Source organism: Ictalurus furcatus, chromosome 21, assembly GCF_023375685.1.
Source record: "Ictalurus furcatus strain D&B chromosome 21, Billie_1.0, whole genome shotgun sequence".
NCBI lineage: Eukaryota > Metazoa > Chordata > Actinopteri > Siluriformes > Ictaluridae > Ictalurus > Ictalurus furcatus.
The window spans coordinates 12,249,636-12,266,006 of record NC_071275.1 but is presented as its reverse complement, the minus strand read 5'-3'; the positions used below and the strand labels follow the sequence as shown (position 1 = coordinate 12,266,006).

Here is a 16,371-nt window from a genome sequence, read left to right as displayed (position 1 = left end):
AAAGTATAAGCACAAACACCAAAATAATTATTGGTCACATGCTGCTTTTATGAAAAACATTCATGTTTATTTGTGTTTATTTTTTCACAATTTACATTTTTACTCTCAAAAACAAGTCACTTTCTGTTACATAAACCCGAATACCAGTTCCCAGAATCCTCTGCGACAGGTCTCATTACCTGATCTGTCACATGACCCATTACCTCACTCACTGCTCAGATATCCAATCACACACACCTGATTCAAATCACCTGTTCGTTACAAACACATCTCATATCTCTCATCACCAGTGATGCTCTCAAGCCTTTATCTTACAGCGCACACTATTCTGAGTAATAATAATAATAATAATAATAATAATACTTATGTTAGTATATGGTGTCTTCAAATGTTCTCTAACACTGCACTGACACTAGCGAGCAGCGAGTGACAGGTGATCAGTATATTCTGCAGACATTTTCTGAGATGATTTATGCAAATTGTATGCAAATTAGTTATGACGCTGTAAAGAAGTGACAAATCCAAACGATGGTCTCGAACGATTCCTTGGACCGATCATACAGCGCACGTGGTGCGACGTTTCTTTGGTTTCCCGCTCACGACTTTAGTTCGTACCTGCAATTATTTCCGTTTTTACTGTTTGACACAAAATTGGAAGAGAAGTGAATAACCGTGGTTTAATCGTATCGTAATTGACCCTGGATAGAAAATGTTTCATACTTTATTGCAGACAGAACTTTCACAAGTACCAGCGGCTCCAAGCTTTTTATCACACACAGTTTCAATGCTGCGTTAATTTCAGTGTGAGGTTTCTCTCAAATAATAATAATAATAATAATAATAATAATAATACTGAGAGAACTGAACTGTAAACTGAGAAATTTTATTCATTTTCAGTATTCTGGTCTTGTAACATATTTGGTCCATTTTATTGTCTTTTTGGTTCAAAATGTAAAGTCAGAGACATGTTCAGTGTGTGAATTCTGCCTCTAGTTTCACAATGAAGCTATGAGGCTAATGTAGCTAACAAATAATGGAAGCTAATAGACACCAGTTTAGCATTGTGAGGATTTCATGTCACACACACAGTCCTGATCATTTTTACAACCAAACACGGACGTAATAAACACTGATGTAATAAGGCACATTAACACTTACGTTTACACTGGTTTGGGTATTTGTAGGAAAACTTAGTGTTTATACTAAATGTTTCAGTCATATATTTTAAGAGTTAAATTTGTTCATAATTAAACCTTAAACTGAAACACACAGAGTTTGGGAATAAAACCATAATCTTGCTGATCTTCTCCATGGGCTGCGTCCTAAATGGAACATGACTACACCAAACACTACAACACAACACTGGTGTTATATGTGATCACACTGTTTTTGCATGGTTCTGCAGTTCGAGATGGAGCTCATGATGACATTTTCCTGTTCCAGTTGAGAAGATTCATCAGAACTGCAGTGGAGCTGCTGAGACACTTCTTCAGAAATTCGTGAAATGTTTAGAAGAAGAAGAGTTTAACATTCGCACAGTGCTTTTAGGGAAACTGTGAGCGTGAAATGAAGTTGTAGAAGGTAAAACTGCTGAAGTGTAATGACGCTGTGGCTGTTGATGTGGTTGTTGGTGTTGTTGTTGTTGTTGTTGATGATTTTTGTTGACGTGGTTGTTACTGATCTGTGGCGCCGGCTGTCCTTGTGGCACGTTTTCTCGGTGAAGCTCTCGGAGACGCTTTATCTAAAAACAAGAGGATGGGGGACATAACGAGTTATTTAAAAACCCGAGTCTTAGTGACCCTGGTGTTTGAATAAAAAATGTAAAAAAGATAAAAATGTGATAAATGTCAATCAAGCATTCTAATTTGAATATTAAGCCACGCCCACTATCTAATTTACACGTTATGTGTTTTTTAACCAGAATTTGCTGAATTTGGTAGCACACTGGGAGTTTTTATTACTTGATGAAATAAAAAATTGTTCTCAAGGCAGGGATTAAACTCACTCATGACGTTGAGAGTTTCCTGTGGAATCCAGCTAATGTCCACATGGTTCATCCCCCCTGTTCCCATTTCAACCTTCACCGGAACTCGCTTCCTCTGAAATAACAAAGGTCAAAGGTCATGAATTATTACCAGAGAGATATAGAGAGATGCTCTTACACACTGCTGATCATAGTTAGCCTGATTACTGCGATGTTTGAGTTTAAACTCATTTGTGAGAATATTCAAGTGAAATGTACGCACCGTGCGAGACTCCAGGACCTGATACATGCCGAAGAGTATCAGGAAGACCAAACCGCCGAGGAAGATGTACATGAACATCCTGTAAACCATGACATTGTGTTCATTAACTCGCTCACAGAATGCTAATTACCAACTCTCTCTGTTGTTGTGTCTTACACTGAATCATTTGCACTGAATCATTTGCACAGAATCATTTACACTGAATCACTTTCAGCTTGCATTAAATCAATAATATTAATGTAAATACAGCTTTGTTCTTACGTCTCTCCATCCAGACCCTCATCCAGTTCAGTGATGGTCACGGTCTGGTTAAAAATGGCGCTCTGGAAAACATTTCCCTTTAAAAGACAAATAAAAAAACTGTAAATTAGAATCAAAGACATCACACTAATAAATCATATAAATAATTAAAATTGCACAAACACAGCAGCAGCAGCAGTGTGAATAAACACACACACACGTATTCAATCATTGCTATAATGATCAATTAAAATAAAAAATAATAAAATTGCTAATATTTCTATATCAGTAACTGTACAGTTATATAGCTATATAATTAACAGTTCTCCGATTTTGATTTCTTTATTTTAAATATGTAATAAACGTGTTATATGAAGTGAAGTGATGTGGTGATGAACCTCAGAGTCATGGTAGTTGAGCAGAATTACAAGACCAAACGGACGGCCAGCCATCGGCTGTGCAGGAATAAACGAGTATTCAAACGACGCCTGGTTCTCCGGCTGCACCACGGCATCCAACTGCAGAGCCGTAAACTACACAAACATCCCATAATAATCACATAATTTAATATTCTGCATAGAAAATATCTCATCTGCTCTAATAATAATAATAATTATTAGTATTAGTATATGTAAACAGACATTATTATTATTATAATAAGTATACATAAACAGACATTATTATTGTTATTATTATTATTATTATTATTATTCTGTGAAGGATGTAAGGACTCACGTTTTGGATGTAGAACTGGTAGTCCTGTGGGTAACGGAACGACGCCTCGAGAGAGCGAACTGTAAAATCCTGACTGCCTTTATTCGTGAAACCAACCAGAAACTTCACAATCTCATTGGCTGGAAACTCTACAAACACAAAATATACAAAACATAAACACACACATTAGACAAAAGAGCATTTTAATTCTGTAGTTATTAAGAACAATAACATACAGAATATGGTATAATCTTATAAACTTTCAGACGTGACGTAACAACGTAACATTAACGTAATGTTAAACACACATCACATTACTGAACCTCAGGTTCTGACCTTCTCCTGTGATGAAGATGATGGTGGTGTCTGCATCAGGGTGAGATGTCACATCTGCACTTTGGGAATCTTCATCTACATCATCAGCGTCGTCAACATCCTGCCGAGAGAAACAAGGAGTTTCAGAAATAACTGTGTGCTAAACACGTCTCTAAAACACGCAGTTAAGTCCAGTGTGTGTTTCAGTTTCAGCCACATTTCTAATTCGGTGGGATTTAAATCAGATCTAATCCAGCGTATCTTTACCTCCGATGCAGAGACGTGTTCGGTGTGTTGCGCTGGAGCTACAAGGCTAATGTCGCTAACACATAATGGAAGTCTATAGCCTCCAGTTTAGCCTCATGTGTTCTTATCCACATCATCACATTTAAATTTCTTTTTAGTATCTTTAAATCAACATTAGCATTAGCATTGCTCTCACCCCGTCTCCTGTCTGAGGTTCTTCCACCAGAACTTCCTCTTCATCCTCATCCTCTTCCTCTTCCTCCACCGCAGTGTCTGATGCTTCATCAGTCACTTCAGCTTCAGGTTGTGCGTAAACTCGGCCTGCGAGAACAGAAGTGTGTGTTCATACCATCCTGTGTGTTCTGCACTTTTCTTCTTCAGTGTTTAATCTTCACTGAATTTTTCTGCTCCTTTAATGAATTAAATTTCATTTAATCTGAACTCACATCATGGTGGAGATTGATTGATTGATTGATTGATTGACTGACGGATTGATTGAACGATTGATTGATTGATTGGTGTGATTATGGAGCTGAGCAGTGAGGAAATGTGCAGGTTTATTCTGCAGATTATGTGTGTGAAGGGAAACAGGTTTATTCATGTTATATCTGTTTTTTATTTCAAATTATAAACATTATTTTCCTTCCTCATCGTTTTAATATTCATGATAAATAATCTGAATTGTAATAATTATGATGATAAGTTTTAGAAACATAACCTTCACAAGTTCTTCTAGGGTTCTTTAGATTCAGTGTCCTAACCCTACCTTCTGATAAAAGTGAACTATTTCTCATGAGGGTTCTTTAGGGTTCTACACACAACCTTTAGAAACATATGTTTCACCCTGAGGGAAAAAAAAGATGAAGAAACCTTCAGAAGTTCTTCATGAGCTGTTCATTGTTTTTTTTTTTTTAGATGGTTAGGGGTTCTTAGCTTCTTAAAGCTCGGAACTCTACTCGTAATAATTTGGTTCTTTAAATGTTCTTTCAGAGCACATTCATCATGTCCAGAATTTTTCATGCTTGTGTCGTGTGTGTGTGTGTGTGTGTGTGTGTGTGTGTTTAGGACACGTCATCTCCTTTAAAGTTAACGGAGACAGTAGTGTGTCTGTGCACTCGTTACAGTAAAAAAAAAAATAGCGCGTGCTTCATATTCGGTATAAAAAAATAACAGTGTGTGTGTGTGTGTGTGTGGGAGACGGACAGAAGGATGAATGGAGCAGAGCTGGAGTTTAATGCCACGTCACACCAGTATGTGTGTGTGTGTGTGTGTGTGTGTGTGTGTAATGAAACTCACCGCTGGAGAGCAGCGCGGCCGGAAACAGCAGCAGATACACAAACAGCGACTTTAATCCGAAAACTAACATGTTTCTTGCAGGAGTGAAGAAAGAGAAAGAAAGAGAGAACTGACTCTAACTACTGACCAGAGAGAGAGAGAGAGAGAGAGAGAGAGAGAGAGATTTGTGGGCGGGGTTATGGGAGGGCCTTTGGTTTTAAGAACGCCCACTGAGAGTAATGGGCTCTGTTCGGTTTAATATCCACTAGATTCTAATACTATTCACTACATTTACACACACACACACACACACACACACACACACACACACACTTCTCTATACATCACACAGAATTGTGTAGAATTTTACTAATTTAAAGTAGTGAAAATAGTTTATACAGCATTTTCCTTATGTGTGTATAACATGTGTTTAGTCCACGCCGCTGCTGAGTTCTGGATTGTGATTGGTCAGAAGGTGTTGATTAGTTCTCTATAACAGCAGCTCTGACAATAGTGCATGTTTATATTAGTGTACTCGCTCTGATATCGTTATCGTTTCTATAGTAGCGGCTCGTTAACTGGGACACATATGACTTTCAGTTAATAATTCAGTAATACACACACGGCTTTTTTCTCACAGTTTTGTAACCTAACATGGATTTCCCTCTCTCTCTCTCTCTCTCTCTCTCTCTCTCTCTCACACACACACACACACACACACACATATGCCATGCAGTTTTACCGAACACTCCGTGTGCATTTCAGCAGATTTCCTCCTGCATGTAAGATGTGGTTTTGTGCAGAAATTCTTGCTCTGCTGATTTGTCGAGCGGAGGAGGTGTTTACATCCTGCTCACAATCGCATCCTCAATTTATAACACACACCTTTAACTCACAATCCAGCTCTGTGTACGGACATTGTCCTTACTGACGCTTCAGTCATGGTGTATAACAGCACACACGGTGAGTAAGTCATTAGCGTGATCCTCAGGGCCGTTTGCCAAAAGCATCACAGCACGAAGATCGTCATCGTTTAACGGGAGAGTGAGCATCACACTGAACTCTCTCGCTCTCTCACCCAGAGACGACAATCTTAACACCGTGAAACCCGGCCCTGATCATCTGTCTTTAACTCTACGATGTATAATATCAGAGCTGTTTGAAAAGCGTGTCCTGTTGAACTGACGTGTGAGAGTGTTCTCTGCAGGGTTCTGGGTGTTCCAGGGTTCCAGTGAGCTGTGGGGTGTGTTAGCGGCCATCGCTGTTCTCCTGCTGCTCTCCTTCTGCTGCAATATTTTATGCTGTGTTCAAAAATGCCTCACAGGTGAGTCCATGCTAAACTGGTAGCCATACGCTTCCGTTACAAGCTAGCTACGTTTGGGTTTGAGATCAAAAGATGGAGATGAGACGAGATGCTGCTCAGTTGGGTTAAGATTCATCTCGGTTTCAGAACTTTTGTGCATCATCTCTGCATTTCTTTGTGAATTCCATTCTGGTCTTCTGATGCTTACTGCTGATGAGCGGTTTGCTTCTTGTGGTACGGCCTCTATATTTCTGCTCTCGAAGTATTCTTCAAACGGTGGATTGTGGATGGTGGAATGGTGGATTGTGATACCTTCACCCCTGCCCTTTGGAGGTTGTTGGTGATGTCACTGACTGTTGTTTTTGGGTTTTCTTTACAGCTCTCACAATGTTTCTGTCATCAGCTGTTGTTGTTTTCCTTGGCCGACCCGTTCAGTGTCTGTTGCTCAGTACACCGGTGGTTTCTTTCTTTTTCAGGACATTCCACATTGTTGTATTGACTAAACCCAATGCTTCTGCAATGTCTCTGATAGAGTTTCCCTCTTTTCTCAGCTTCAAAATAGCTTGCTTTTCTCCCATAGACATCTCTCTGATCTTCATGTTGATTTATCCTTTTTAACAACAAACAACAAAACAGTCTTCACAGGTGAAACTGAAGGCTAAAACCAAGATAAGACGTTCAGAGCTATTAATTGTTTAAACAATCAATCTAACAGGACACACCTGGGGAACAAGAAATACCTGTCAGTCACATGGTCCACAGTTTTTCCTCGCCTACAAACTGGGTGGTCTAATACAAAATGTGCTGTGTTCTATGTCGTTTAACACGTGTAGATATAAATACCAGGAAATAAAAGCTGAAATTCTAAACTCTTTTCTCATATTTATCTTTTGATCTCAAACACAAATGTCTTCAGTCTACAGCAAAAATAATGAACTAGTATTGTGTTCCATTAGTTTTGGAGGAGACAACATTAAAAACTGTGCTCAGTGTGATGCTTGCTCAACCGTTAAACGTTAATTGCTACACTGTGATGCTTCTGGGAAACTGAGCCCAGGAAGTTATGCTTAATTTTAATTCCCATGTTTATGTGTGTGTGTGAGAAACAGTGCACTTTATCTAGTTTGTTTTTTTGTCCTCAGCTAAAGGGAAAAAATTTCTGCCCCGATTCAGGAGGAGGTAATTTGATTTCACCTTATATGCTTATCAAACACACACACACACATTGTTTATTATGTTTCATGTATGTTTATATTTGTATTTTGTGTTTGTGTCTGTCAGTGTGAGTCTGAAAAACAGAGAGATGGAGGAGAACCCGATTTACGGCAATATCACCTACACACACTCACACAGTGGTGAGAGAGAGAGAGAGAGAGAGAGAAAGTGTATTATAAATATAAACCTAATATAAATGTAGTGAAAGAGGTGTAAAGTGTATATTGTTTTTTGTATTTAAATTCAGATGATAAACATGAAGTTGAAACTCCCGCTGAGGTAAAGAAATCATCTTCATTAGAATTTAATATTTTATTTTTGCTCTTTAATGTGAAGATTTTATTTTATCTGTTTATTACAACTTTATTACTGTGTTTTAGCTTCAATACACACACACACACACACACACACACACACACACACACACACACGCACACACACGCACACACTAAATACTCACACACACAATAATTACTCAAAATACAGGGTAAATGTAGCAGTGTACTCTAGTAAGTATGTATCAATTACACAGCTGTGTGCTATTCAGATGATGATGATGATGGTGATGTGTGTGTGTGTGTGTGTGTGTGTGTGTGTGTGTGTATGTGTGTGTGTGTGTGTGTTGTTAGCCTCTCTCCTCTGCTCGAGACTGCTATGCTAACCTGAGCCTGAAAGCTCCTAAACCCTCTGTGTCGGGCCGTGCGTCTCCTCTCACAAAGATCCAGTACTCAGATGTTCTGGTGATCTGTGAGGAACCAGAGGAGAAGATCTCTGAGGATAAAGACTCCTGCTCGGGTCTCTCGGATCTGTATGCTTCAGTCGACGCAGAACGCGTCAAGAGCAAGAAGGAGGAGAGCAACGAGCCGTACGCCAATCACGTGTGAAGAGTGTGGACATGCCCACACTGTTATTAATCATCAATAAACCAGTTATGAAGTTTACAGACACCTTATTCACTATCACCACCATCACCACCACCACCATCATCATCACCACCACCGCCATCATCATCATCATCACCACCACCACCACCATCATCATCATCACCACCATCATCTACATCACCACCACCACCATCTTCATCACCACCATCACCACCACCACCACCATCATAATCATCACCACCACCACCACCATCATCATCACCACCACCGCCATCATCATCATCATCATCACCACTACCGCCATCATCATCATCATCATCACCACCACCATCACCACCACCACCATCATCATCATCATCACCACCATCATCTACATCACCACCACCACCATCTTCATCGCCACCATCACCATCATCACCACCATCACCACCACCACCATCATCATCACCACCATCATCATCATCATCACCGCCATCATCATCATCACCACCACCACCACCACCATCATCAACACCACCACCATCATCATCATCATCACCACCACCACCACCATCATAATTACCACCACCACCACCACCACCATCATCTACATCACCACCACCACCATCTTCATCACCACCATCATCATCATCACTTTGAGATTTTAATCACAGATTTCTCCCACTCACACACACTTTTTCGTCTTCAGTGTTGTCTCAGTGATACTAAATCACATCACAAGTTCTAACAAACAGACCTCGATCTCAATCACGACCAAATAATTCTTCATCCACGAGAGATTTATATCTGCGACATCATGCTGAAAATCCTACAGAGTAAAGCTGAGAATGTTGTTATGAAGTAAATATATTGAATACACACTGTAATCTCTCTGCTGTAACTGTAGTGTGTGTGTGTGTGTGTGTGTGTGTGTGTGTGAGAGAGAAAGAGATAAGACAGAAGACTGAGAAATAAACAGAACGCTTGTTTTCTCCAAACGAAATCAGACTGATGTAATCTTCCGCCAACTTTAAAATGGAGGTTCATGGCCACCAATTAGCATCACGCCCTGAACACTGCATTCATAGAACAGGGTTCTTTGTAGTAGTTAAGGATTCTTTGGCTCCAAAAAAGGTTCTAGTTTGTGATATGAGAACACTGCTGTAAGGTTCTGTGTAGAACCTTTTAACTGTTTCTGCAGCAGTTACGAACTGAAGAACTCTTGAATGATGTAAATGTGAGTAGGTAACAGCAGCTATTTTAAAAATGACTGGATTCGGATGCATTACATGTTTAATATTTAAATGAATTTTATTTATTTATTTTCAATTGATTTCTGCGAGTGTTGCTTTGCTAAAAGATGTTTCAGCGCAACCTACCGGTTACAGAGAGAATCAGCGGCCATTTCAGTAATATACACTTCAGTATTTTATTTACATATTTGATCATTTATCCAGAAATGTAAAAAAAATATATAATAATAGTCTAAACAGTTTATAAAACAAATAATCTGTAATGTATTAATAATGTTATAAATTATTAGATTTTTTTGTGTAAGATAATTGGTGATCATGTCGTAAATTAGATTTTTACGGTTAGAATTTTCATTTATTATCATTTACACATGATATAAACAAGGCAAGAAATAAATATGTACAAAAATTATAACAAAAAATTGTAAAATAAATACGAACCTAATATTATTAATTACGCAATAATACATTAATAATAGAAAATAAAACCGCAGATCCTCTGAACCTCGTGTATTTCGTGAAGACAAACAATAAACAGGTTTAACATGGTCATTTTTATGATTTTAGATATTTTTTATTTTGGATTTTATTTTGTTAGAATTCAGCTGGAATGCGCGGCTCCCGGATCCGCCGCCGCAGGACGGTTTCAAGGCGCCCGGTGGGTTAGCAAAATCCCCTTAGAGTCCCGAGGTGAAAAACGCGAGGAAAATAAAAACGAAATAATTCACAACATGGTTTTAAACAGTGTGTGTCTCTGATCAGTGTGCGGGATTGGGTCTAATCCCGTGTTTTAACCGAATTTTTCATTAGGTTAGAGAGAAGCTAAGCAGGATGAGCTAGCTGTGCAGTTAGCACGTTATTCACCTATTTTTTTTTTTATAAATAAAAAATCGTTTATCATTTTTACATTAATATAATTACATTTTAATTTCTGAAATGTTTCTGGTGATAGTAAAACAAGAAAAGGGTTGTTCTTTAACGTTACACTGATTGCTGATAGCATTTAGCAATAACAACTAGCAGCTAAAATAAAAGTGAGCGCGCGACTATCCAGAGTTTTACGAGTTAATAATCATAAAGACCAATTTCTGAACAATTAAACCGAGTCACTTCTATTTTAGCAAAAATGACTTCATGATTATTTTTATTCCAGAATTGTTGTGGAGTCGATTCCTGTTCTGATTCCAGATTTAGGGAGTCGATTCCTGTTCTGATTTTAAAAAAATAAATTGTAAGTGGGTCCCCTTATTAATTTTTTTTTTTGCGGAGTCGATTCCTGTTTTGATTCCATTTTTGGGAGTCGGTTCCTGTTCTGATATTAGTATTAGTGTTAATATTAGCGTGACATTAATATTAATTAAGGTCATATTTCAGTCTTGGTGTGTCATGAAAGGTCGTCGTTTATATTATCCACGTTTCCGAACTTGGGAAGAAATATTAAAACGGTTAGATCTTACTGTAAAACCCCAAACAGACGCGCACCCGCATTTGATTCCCGGCTGATTCGGTACATGTCATGCTTCCTGAGCTGTAACTCGGGCTTTTGAGGGCCTCCATTATTCCGCTGAACTACACATTTATAAATGCCACCCGCCCCTAAACCCCAGGGTTATTAAATATTTAATATTTAGTAAATAAAGTGTTATTTCTGAGCGCGAGTCTCTTCCCCGGTTCCCCCGGTAGTGTGCGTGTGCGCGCGGGTCAGCGGGGGGGGGGCTTGAAACCGTCTCCCATTTCCTCTGCCTTGTTTTGTTTTGGTTTTTTTTCTCGCGCGCGGGTTCTCCATGTTGGAACCAAACTGGGCGATTTTTATTTTTCATCCTTTTATTTGTAAGGTTCCAGATAAGTGCCGCTGAATATTTCTGCCCTTACAGCCGGAGGATTTGTGCGAACGGGAAGTTTATCTCGGGGGGGGGGGAAAGGCGTGTGTGTGTGTGTGTGTGTGTGTGTGTGTGTGTGAGTGTGAGTGAGTATTTGTATTGCTTTATTCCTGTGTGAGTGTGTGTCTGAGTAATGTGTGTTTAATGAAAGTGAGATTGAGAAACTGGATTTTATTAGATGGAAAGTTCTGTCATCACACAAGTGCAGAGAGAAGATCTCCAACTGCCTTCCAAAACAGGTGAGACACACACAGAGGAAAACACACTGGTGTGTGTGTGTGTGTGTGAGAGAGAGAGAGCTAATTTATTAATTGTTTAATGTAAAGCACACCTACAGGTCTTTAGAAATGTTTCTTTACTGGTGATAAACTTTAATATTTTGAAGACAGTTTACCTCAAATCAATTGATCTTAATGTACTCATTATTCTGTGTGTGTGTGTGAGTGTGTGTGTGTGTGTGTACAGAGTGGTGTGTGAGAGGTGTGTCAGTATAAATCACACACTCAGGCCTGACCCTGTGTTGATATGGTGATGATTTGTCTGATCTCGGGTTTATGATATTATTTCGATATTACAGCGTCCGATTGTCTGATCTGCTCGTCTGTTTACTATCGTCTGATTTGTTTCACAGTGAGAGAGAGAGAGAGAGAGAGCGAGAGAGAGAGACCTAGGAGGCCTCCTGTCCAGTTGTATATAAACACAGAGAGGTCAGGTAAAGGGACGGGGTTAGTGTTTATATTCTCTGCAGTATCTAAGTGTAGTGTATGTAATTATCAGTGTGTAGCAGTATAAACAAAAAAAATACTGAAGAAAGTTCAATTATAAAATACAGAATTTGCACTTTAACAGCGTCACAGATTTCAGTGTCAGCGGAAAGTTCAGGAATAAAAAGAAACTTTAATCAAATAAACAACTTCACCGTGTTGTTGTCGTTGTGTTTCTCCTTGTCATGCTCGATGTCATGTTTCATCTCATTTCTCCTTGTTGTTTCTCCTCGTGGTTTTTGTTGTTGTTTCACTTTGTCGTTGTCATCAGCACTAAACTCTGTACTTGTGTGTCTCTCTTCAGGCCAGGTGAAAAAATCTTCTCCGAAAAAGCCCCGGAGCAGGAATATTTTTAAAGCTCTTTTCTGCTGCCTGCGTGCACAAGATGCTGCTCAGACGCTGCCATCTTCCCATGATGCCTTGCTCCCCACTGAGGAGAACGGATCCATCACCAAGGTGAAAACGCTCACAGTATTAATCCTAGAAGCTTTTACTTGCTTCTGACCTGCTGTTGACCAACACTCAGGCTTTTACATCCTTAATATATCAATTATTTACAGCTCTATACAGAGCTGATTAAGAAAAGCTCTTCTAATTGGCTGAGAGCTGTACAGTGTGTTCTGATTGGCCGAGAGCAGTACAGTGTGTTCTGATTGGCCGAGAGCAGTACAGTGTGTTCTGATTGGCCGAGAGCAGTACAGTGTGTTCTGATTGGCGGAGAGCAGTACACTGTGTTCTGAAACTGATTTAATGAAGTGATTTGTGTTTATTACTTGTTCAGGTGTGTGAGTCGAGTCTGCTTCCGGACGTGACTCCGGAGGACGAGGGGAAGATCTGTGTGGTTATAGATCTGGATGAGACTCTGGTACACAGCTCCTTTAAGGTACTTCATCACACCATACGCTTTAATACAAATCTATGTTTTTAACAGTTCTCTTTGTGTTTCTGTGGTGTTTTTAACGTGAATGTGATTTGATGCTTTTAGCCGATCAGTAACGCTGACTTTATCGTTCCGGTGGAGATCGAGGGAACCACACACCAGGTACAGAACCACACACACACACACGGTTCTCTTTATGACTGATGAGGTTCTCGTTCATCTGTATCTGGAATTGTTATAAAAAAATAATCCATATAGGATTTCCTGTAATTTCTAGGATTCCTAATAAATGAAAGTGTTTAATGTTCTCAGTGTGTTTGGGCTTCAGCCGGGTTCAAGTAATCCAGGATAGGCTGGATGTCACACACACACCGCCTATTTTTGATTACTTGTTTCCGGAGGCGGCTGATCGTCAGCGAGGGACGCTGCGGCGGTGTTTATACCGTGACATCATAACCACGAGCCAGCCAATAGGAGCCTCTCTGATGGATCACATGATTTCCTGGTCGAATGTTCACACACCAGCATTAGCGTGTATTCTGACATAAACGTGCCCATGTGTGTAGGTGTGTTGAGATAAAGTGTGTGTGTTTGCAGGTGTATGTCCTCAAGCGGCCGCACGTGGACAAGTTCCTCCAACGAATGGGAGAGATGTTCGAGTGTGTGCTGTTCACCGCCAGCCTCGCTAAAGTACACTACTAAACTATACACTTTACAACACTTCACTGCTTCATAATAACACACTCTCATTCACTCATCCTCATCCTCTATCTGTGTGTGTGTGTCAGTACGCTGACCCGGTTACAGATTTACTGGATCAGTGTGGAGTTTTCCGAGCGAGACTTTTCCGTGAGTCCTGTGTTTTCCATCACGGTTGTTACGTTAAAGATCTGAGTCGACTCGGCCGGCAGCTCAACAAAACCCTCATCCTGGATAATTCTCCTGTGTCCTACATCTTCCATCCTGAAAACGCTGTGAGTGTGTGTGTGTGTCATTCAATTTTAATTTCATTTTATTTAGATGTTATTTTTTTTTGCAGTTTTGTGACATTTGAATGGATCATTTTTAAAATAACTGTAATACTCTCATGCTGCCAGCAGATGGCGCGGAAAACAGAAACCAAATAAATAAAAACAGCCCAGGGAACGCTGAAACACCCACCCGGAAGTGTAATAAAATAACTTATTAATAATTAATGATCCCTTGACAAATTAAAAATGTAATTTAATTAAGTTATTTAATGTCTTTATTTTCTATACATTTATTATTAAATGTGAATCATTTCAGCAGTATGCGGTGCTTTAACATTTAATAATGTTCCGTTAAAGTCTACACATAATATTGAAATTGGAGTAAATGTTTTAATTATGCAAATTTCCACATGTATTATAATGAAAAGGTTATTTATATATACATTTTATTAATATATAAATATTCAATGTCCGATTTTCTGCATTAATAAAACCAATAATGGATCTATTTATTCAACTATAAACAAAGGGATTAAAAAGATAAAAAGAAATAATATTATGGAAATAATGTTTATTATTTACAATGTCATTACCTGTAGTTGTAAGGTGTAATGTTAGCGATATTGTTTATGATTAAAAAGCGATTTTAAAATACATTTTCTATGTTATTATCTTATTTTATCATCACGCTGATGTAAATGTTGTTCTCAAATCTAATAGTTGTGTACTGAATATAATTTTAAATCATTCAGAGCCTCAAGCATCAGAAAGATTCTAAACAAAGAGAAAATGAGAACTGAAAATAATACATGAAGTAAAATAATCAAATAAAATCCAAGACTGGTATTGTTGAGTATGTTTTTGTATAAACACTTGACTTTCCATCTCCACGAGGTGTTCCTGTCTCCCTCAGTAACGTGATGGTGGTGTTTCAGGTCCCCGTGCTGTCCTGGTTTGATGACGTGGAGGACACGGAGCTGCTGAATTTACTGCCCGTGTTTGAGGAACTGAGTGGTGCCGATGACGTTTACTCCAAACTGCGTCAGCTACGAGAGCCGTGACCTTCCTCATCATGCCTCAGGCTCGATCGCTAAACCTCACAACCTCGAAACGCCTTTACAACCTCGCACATGCCTTAATCTGTCCGAAAGAACATCACGTACATCACAGAGTGTGTGTTGGTGTCATCTCCGTCATCCTCATGGTTCAGTGTGATGTTTAATGTTTGGGGAAATGATCACGTTTCACTCCCGATATTATTTTTGTTTTATTTTTGTCTGGGGGGGAAAAAAAGGACCAAACACTCCAACAAACAGAACAAACACTCTGATGTAAATGATGAATCTGAGTGAATAAAGCACAGGAACATGCTCTGAGGAACAACATCCCATAATAATAATCTTTAGGAAAACAATTTTCAGTGCTTGGGCCCTAAATATTCTTAATCTTCGTTTTACATCGTGTCGAGAACACTAACGAGAAATAAACTGCACGACTTTACTGTAAATAAAATTATACACAATCCTCAGAACCTCAACGCCACACACACACACACACACACACACATATACTCTCATGTCAGAGTCAGCTCTCAGGTTTAATCATCAAAAGAATTTACTCAAAATGTATTCCGAATTCCAAATCCAAAATGGACTTTTTTACTTCTACACACACGCACACACGCACACACACACACACACACACACACACACACACACACACACACACAGAGAGAAAACTAGAAAATCAAAGCAACTTTTCACTTGCTTTTCAGAAATTAATTTTTTCCCCTCAGAACCTGTCATGTGATTGGAATTGGACTGAATGTGTAATTTTACTTCAGTTTCAACTTAAAAAGATTTAAATTCTTTAAATGTTTTTCTGCACAAACAGCATTAGAATACATTTTTTCTTCTTTTCTAGTTACTACTTTAATTTAATTCAGTTTTATTTGTATAGCATGTTTAACAGTGGACATTGTCCCAAAGCAGCTTTACAGAAATATATACATTCAGGATATAGATTTTAAACGTATGAATTTATCATCCTTTACCATTCTAAACATCGCCGTGTCCCCATATGCTTCCGAATTCTTCTCCTGTTTACATTTGATCAGGTTTTAAAGTTTTATTCACCCCTCAGTATTGCTCTAAACACACGCCTTTAATATTATTCTGTTTAAAAAGAGATTTTCTGCTTTTATTTT

General features: G+C 38.8%; 3 protein-coding genes across 3 annotated transcripts; 2 read left to right on the top strand and 1 right to left on the bottom strand.

Annotated features, from left to right (window-relative positions):
* Positions 1–867: 867 nt before the first annotated feature.
* LOC128624990 (translocon-associated protein subunit alpha) lies at positions 868–5,208 on the bottom strand. The gene is made up of 9 exons (XM_053652957.1): positions 5,058–5,208; positions 3,958–4,082; positions 3,537–3,636; positions 3,222–3,349; positions 2,885–3,019; positions 2,508–2,584; positions 2,247–2,325; positions 2,006–2,099; positions 868–1,741 (listed from the first exon to the last, which is right to left on the bottom strand). Exons 1-9 carry the CDS (start codon positions 5,125–5,127, stop codon positions 1,674–1,676), a joined length of 876 nt encoding a protein of 291 aa, XP_053508932.1. The 5' UTR covers positions 5,128–5,208; the 3' UTR covers positions 868–1,673.
* Positions 5,209–5,608: 400 nt separating this feature from the next.
* On the top strand, positions 5,609–8,817 carry LOC128624992 (signaling threshold-regulating transmembrane adapter 1-like). Its single transcript, XM_053652960.1, has 6 exons — positions 5,609–5,999; positions 6,244–6,360; positions 7,482–7,518; positions 7,621–7,694; positions 7,802–7,833; positions 8,184–8,817. Exons 1-6 carry the CDS (start codon positions 5,978–5,980, stop codon positions 8,436–8,438), a joined length of 537 nt encoding a protein of 178 aa, XP_053508935.1. The 5' UTR covers positions 5,609–5,977; the 3' UTR covers positions 8,439–8,817.
* Positions 8,818–11,391: 2,574 nt separating this feature from the next.
* ctdsp2 (CTD (carboxy-terminal domain, RNA polymerase II, polypeptide A) small phosphatase 2) lies at positions 11,392–15,874 on the top strand. The gene is made up of 7 exons (XM_053653421.1): positions 11,392–11,789; positions 12,619–12,770; positions 13,096–13,197; positions 13,300–13,356; positions 13,792–13,884; positions 13,983–14,168; positions 15,101–15,874. The coding sequence occupies exons 1-7, from the start codon at positions 11,729–11,731 to the stop codon at positions 15,224–15,226; spliced, it is 777 nt and encodes a 258-aa protein (XP_053509396.1). The 5' UTR covers positions 11,392–11,728; the 3' UTR covers positions 15,227–15,874.
* Positions 15,875–16,371: the final 497 nt, after the last annotated feature.